This window comes from Aythya fuligula, chromosome 2 (genome assembly GCF_009819795.1).
Source record: "Aythya fuligula isolate bAytFul2 chromosome 2, bAytFul2.pri, whole genome shotgun sequence".
NCBI classification, from domain to species: Eukaryota; Metazoa; Chordata; class Aves; order Anseriformes; family Anatidae; genus Aythya; species Aythya fuligula.
In genome coordinates this window covers 45,980,316-45,986,560 of record NC_045560.1, presented here as the reverse complement: position 1 = coordinate 45,986,560, position 6,245 = coordinate 45,980,316, and the positions used below count along the sequence as shown (strand labels likewise).

General features: G+C 43.4%; 1 protein-coding gene across 1 annotated transcript; it reads left to right on the top strand.

Annotated features, from left to right (window-relative positions):
* Window positions 1-250: 250 nt before the first annotated feature.
* Window positions 251-4,388, top strand: LOC116486143 (C-C chemokine receptor type 5-like). The gene is made up of 2 exons (XM_032182150.1): window positions 251-289; window positions 1,427-4,388. Exon 2 carries the CDS (start codon window positions 1,438-1,440, stop codon window positions 2,506-2,508), a length of 1,071 nt encoding a protein of 356 aa, XP_032038041.1. The 5' UTR covers window positions 251-289; window positions 1,427-1,437; the 3' UTR covers window positions 2,509-4,388.
* Window positions 4,389-6,245: the final 1,857 nt, after the last annotated feature.

The following is a 6,245-nucleotide window of genomic DNA, read 5'->3' as shown; positions in this document are numbered from 1 at the left end:
GAGGTTTTTAAGTTGTTAGGAGTAATGTTGCAGGAGATGCAGGTGTTAAATGCCATGCTGACAGCAACTGAAACCATTTATGCCATTCGAGAAGGTGTTGCCTACCAGTTCTTTCTATTGTGATATTTCCCGGCAGGTCATCAACTGAGTGCGCTCAGCATAACCTGCACAACACAGGGCTCCACAACATTTTTATTCCAGAGTTACTGAAGACCAGACCAGTTTCATGGCCCCGGCCTGACCAACACCCTGCAGACCAACACCGTCAACTTGCTGCTTCTCCAGCTGGGTACGTTTAGCTCCCCTTGCCAAGGGGCATTTCTACACCTCCACTGACCCCACTCCCAGAGGCCTCAAGGCTCAAAGCCATGAGTAACCTCAACAAGCAATGGTCACTGAGGGTTTACCGGTGCCAGAGAGCCCTTGTGGGCCTTACACCTACACCTCCCTGCTGCCTCCTCTTCCTTGGGTGAGGCTGCAGAAGGGGCTGGCACAATGAGGAGGTGGCCAGGCCCTGTCACTGTGTTTCATTGTATGGGGTTTACATGGCAAGGGCTTGGTAGCAGGGGGGCGCTGCAGGGCTGGCCTCTGTGAGCAGAGCCCAGCAGCTGCCCCACATCAGATCAGAGCAGGCTGTCCCCCTGCAGCCCATGGGTCCCACATGGAGCAGATCTCCACGCTGCAGCCTCCCCATGGGTGGAGGAGCCCCCGGTGGAGCAGGTGGATGTGGCCTGGAGGAGGCTGCGGCCCATGGAGAGCCCCCACAGGAGCAGGCCCCGGGCCGGAGCTGCAGCCCGTGGAGAGGAGCCCACGCAGAAGCAGGGGTCTGGGGGGAGCTGCTGCCCACCCGTGGGGGACCCGTGCTGGAGCAGTTTGCTCCTGGGGGATGGATGCATGGACCCCATGGGACAGAGCTGTGTGGGAGCAGTGCTTGAAGAGCTGCTGCCTGTGGGCAGCCCCCACAGGCTCAGTTTGGGAAGGACGGCATCCCGTGGGAGGGACCCCACGGGGAGCAGGGGCAGAGTCACCGTGAGGAAGCAGCAGAGATGAAGCGTTAGGGACTGACCACAGCCCCCATTCCCCTGCACCGCTAATAGGGAGGAGGTGGAAGAGGGTGGATGGGGGGAATGTGGGTTTTGTTTGCTTTTAGTTTCTCACTTTGCTAGCCCACTAGTGATAGGTAATAAATTATATTAATTTCCCTACACTGAGTCTGTTTTACCTGTGACAATAATTGCTGCTGATCTCCCTGTCCTTAACCCTCGAGTCCTTTCCATCGTACTTTCCCCCTTTAGCTTTGAGGAGGGGGAGTGAGCGTCGTTGTGGTAGAGCTCAGCTGCCCAGCTGGGTAAAACCACTGCATTCATTTCCCTGACTACCAAGCCTGGAGGTTCCTGCAGTTAACCACCCTTCTCTTCCTTTCCAGACCAACACACCATGGAAAACCATACCGTGGATTTCCCTGACCTGGCTGTAACAACAGAATTTGAGTACGGCGATTCAGCACCATGCACGGGGACTGAGGAAAAGCACTTTGCAGCTAAACTTCTGCCACCGCTTTATTCTTTGGTGGTAATATTTGGCCTCACAGGCAACATGCTCGTTATCCTTATCCTGATAAAATACAAGAGATTGAAGAGTATGACTGACATCTACCTGCTCAATCTGGCAATTTCTGATTTGCTGTTTATATTTTCTCTTCCCTTTTGGGCCTACTATGCTGTTCATGACTGGATTTTTGGGGAAGCGTTGTGCAGAATTCTCTCAGGTGTCTACCTCCTCGGCTTCTACAGCGGCATCTTTTTCATAATCCTGTTGACCATAGACAGGTATCTGGCCATAGTGCACGCAGTGTTTGCTTTGAAAGCAAGGACAGTTACCTACGGCATCCTTGCCAGCATTGTCACTTGGGCTGTTGCTATGCTTGCCTCTGTTCCTGGGATAGTATTTCACAAAACTCAGAAGGAAAATTCACGGTATACGTGCAGTGCTCATTACCCATCAGATCAGAGAAATGTATGGAAGCAATTCCTGACCTTAAAAATGAACATCCTGGGACTTGTTATTCCAATGTTGATTATGATCTGCAGCTACACACAAATTATAAAGACATTACTCCAATGTAGGAATGAGAAGAAACATAAAGCAGTCAGGCTGATTTTTATCATCATGATTGTCTACTTTTTCTTCTGGGCACCATATAACATTTGTATTCTCTTGCGTGACTTTCAAGGTTCATTTTCTATCTCTAGTTGTGAAGGCAGTGGGCAACTGCACAAAGCAACCCAAGTGACAGAAACCATTTCGATGATCCACTGTTGTATCAACCCTGTGATTTATGCCTTTGCTGGAGAAAAATTTAGAAAATATCTTCATAGCTTTTTCCGAAAGCAAATTGCATCCCACTTTTCTAAATACTGTCCAGTTTTCTATGTTGACCCATCTGAACGCGCTAGCTCCACCTACACGCAATCTACTGGAGAACAAGAAGTTTCTGCTGCATTGTAAGTTGTGCCTAGCAAAAAAAGTGGAATTGACTTTTGTGAAATCAATTCTTGTGATGAAAGCCTGGAGGAATCTGTTCTGGATATTAGCTCCAAAGCAGCTGCAAAAGATCATGGCACATATATCTATAAAAGCTTGCATGTCCTCATACTAATGGGTATTTGTACATAAATGAAAAGGATGTATCAAATTAGCTATCTAGATGTGGTAACCTAGCATTCTGTAGCAAAAAAAAAAAAAAAAAAAAAAAAAAAGTGTTTTTTTTGGGGGGGAATGTAGTTGTATAGTATTATACTACAGAGACCAAAAACATAAAAAGCTGAGGGTTTAAGCTAGCAGGCTCATAAACTGATATTTGAAATGAACTAGAGGTTAGAGATTGATATTGGTTCTTTGGAAATATCTCTTCACTGTACTTTACACAAGTTATCTCAGTCATTTAAACTCAGGCTCAATCCCATCTGGTTGTGTATCCCTGTAAATAATGCTAAATTACTGAGGTCTGTGATGAGGAATCTTTACTAGCAAAATGGGAGAATATTGTACATTCCAGTATTTTAGTGTGTATTTCCTTTGTGTGTCATTGAATACTAGCCCTTTGGGTTTTCCTCATATTATTCTAAAAATAGTCTTTACTATTAAGTGTCACAAATAGGTGTCACTGAGTTAATTAAGACCTTGATATTTCAGGATGCTCTTTCAATGAACTGCTGTTTTATATACTACTTGTATTAAAATGAGTACAGTAGCCTGTCATTGATCAGCAAATCAGTATGTTTGCAATATTTCAGAAATGAAGTATTACACATGGAGCTTTAACTAGGTTAACTAGGTTAGATCAAGAGCAGACAATTAGTTAATAGGGCTTTTTAGCTTCTTAGTGCAGTTATTTTGTTTGCCATTTTTCTGGCCTACATTAAGAAAAAAAAAAACTTTAAAATGTGGCATTAATGCAGTTGTAAAGGCTGCAAAAACACAACAGCATTAGAGGTGTGAAAATGTTTTTTGAACAAGGTTGACCCAGATGTTTTTAAAGATAAGCATATGCTATAGACGCTTAAGGTGTCAAAACACATACACAAAAAAGTAAAAGGATTCACTGACCTACAGAGCCAAGGGCATAGAGCATCTCTCTAGTTTTAGAAACAGGAATCATTTAGGGGCTATGACGATTTTTTTCTGTTGTTTGGGAATTTTACAGAAAGCAACAGCTTCCATAATGCAAACAAAATTGGTAATACTGATGGCCAAATATGATTGTGTTTCCCCTTAAAGTTCAGATCTGGCAAAGCACTTGAACACATAGAAAATGTGCTATTGCTTTAATTCATAAATAATTTAATTAATAAAAGGCCAACTTGGTCTTTCTAGCATTTCTTACATTTCCCCTAAGAGTTTTGGTTTTGGACAACTCAGGAGGCAGGAAAATCAGAGCGAATATTTTTATTGCTGTTCTTATCCAGTAGGGTAGTCTCTATTTTCCAGCTCCTCTAGATAGCCTTTTAAATATTTGCAAAGAAATGTTTCAAAGAGTCCCAAAGAAATTTTACATTGCCAAGTGCATGTGAAAGCAGGAAGTGAAATAGGGAAATCTTTGCTTATCAGACCACTTGATTTAATTTATTCTGTTTTGCCATATTAAGTACCACTTTTGGACTGCATCCACAAGGGAAATAAAACAGAACTATACTACGCCTTTTAATTCAGACGTTTTTTTCAACTGCATACTATTTTTTAAGATACTGCATCTATTTTTATAAGTGGTATAAATAGAAATCAGGTAGTTTCAACATCAAATGACAAATATTTGCATTTCTGTTTTAAAGAGACAGGAAGCTACATGCAGTAACTTTTAGATAGGGTGGCCTCCCCCTTCCTCCCCCCCCCCCGGCCTTCTGTAATTCTTCTTATAAAAATGTTTTCATATTTTATTCAGCTCTTGAGAATAATTTTTATTTGGATCCTAAGACACTTTTTCTTTAAGGAGTTACTTGCTCTAGAAGCTTTGGGTGCCGAGCAAGGTGTGCGTCTTGACCAGCCTCACAGGAGCAAAGCACAGCTATCAAATGTGCAAGAGCACACTGAGAAGCTTTCCTGAGAGAGATGTCAAAAAGCAGCTTCAATCCTTTGCAGTTTTCTCCTACAGCACAGATCTTTTCAAGGGACAAGAAGCTTCCAAAGGACAGAACTGGAGCTTGGAGATTTGTGGCCTAGTAGATCAGCAGCTTATCAAGAATTTCCGTGACTTCACTGCGAATGGACCATGATTCAGCAAATGAAACAAGCCAGGTTTCAGCTACTGTAGCAATCTGTGATTGATATTGAAGGTGATAATAGAAAAGACAGTACTTGGTAGCACTGCTGGTTCATTCAGTTAAGGACTCTGCCAACAGGCTGCAACAATATTTAGTTACGCAATCCATTAAAGTTGGTTAACTTTTGTGCGTTAGGCTTCTTGATCCGTTCTCCCTCCCACCCCCCCTTTTATAGAATAGCCTGTAAGAATGAAAAAGGAAGAGAAATTCCTCTTCAAAACAGGTTGCTATAATGCTGAAAGAGCAGGCGGGTCAAATTCAGGGTTTTACAAGTGGGCAAAGCACCAGCATCATTGAGCAACGCAGGGCCATCGGGACAACTTCAGTGTCCTTAACTGTTTGTCACTAGCAATCTATTAATAAACACGCTATTCTGTTTGGCATTACATCTGGTTTTATTATTAGACATGGGAGGAGCACTACTTCACAGACTGTCTCTCAAGTCACTCTGATCCTAGAAGATTAACGCTGTTTTTAAGATAAACAAGAATACAAAAGAGGTTTTAGTATGTTCAGTGTCTACCCCTAGCGACCACAGAGCTAACCTCGAGTAATTACAGATTGCACACACCAAGTCTCTTCGGTCCTTAGGGCTACAGCGCCATCGTGGGGCCAATTGTAATGTTCAATGCTGCCATTCAAACGGGTTTGCTCCTTTCCTTACAAAGCATTAATTATTCTGAGAGGATCTTCTGTCAAAGTGACTGCCTCTGCTATGGGCAGCGTGCGAACAGCAGCAAGCCTTGGAGACCAGGAGCTCCTCTGATTCATTGGGTGTTGTCTGCCCTTAATGAGCCAGGCAGCTGCCGTAGCGTGGTATGGGAGAGGCAAGGCTCGTTTTAGTTCCTGCACAAGTTTTGCATGTGCTCGTATCCGGATTCCAGCCAGCTGCTGTGGAATGACTGCCTTTTGCCTTCCTATGCATAGCCTGGAAGCCTCAAAAATAAAACGGCTCTCCTCTACTGTCTCCAGAAGGATGGCTAGGGTTGAAATTTAGCTGGAATTGGGATGATCACACTCCCCCAGCCTCCCTGCCTGCTGTTGTTATAAATGAGGTCTCAACTCGATCTGAATTTTGTAATATTTATAAAACAAATATTTCTAAAAGGTATAAAAGGCAAGTAAACAGCGCTGGGTGTGCAGGGAGTCCACGCTCCACCAACACGCACACACAAACATCAAACATTCTAAATATACAGAACATTGCTTTACATACTAAACCCGAGTATGCCTATACATATGTACAATCAGGAAAGGTAACAAACAATCCTTTAAATTCCATGACTTAACAGTCTCCATTTTCCATTCCTTTTGAACAACATGTCTTGCTTTAAGTTGTCAAGCAACTCGGTCTTCGGGCCTTATGTATCCCATTCTTCCCAGATCGAAGAAAAGCATATCCATCTCCTTTTCAGGGCCAATAGG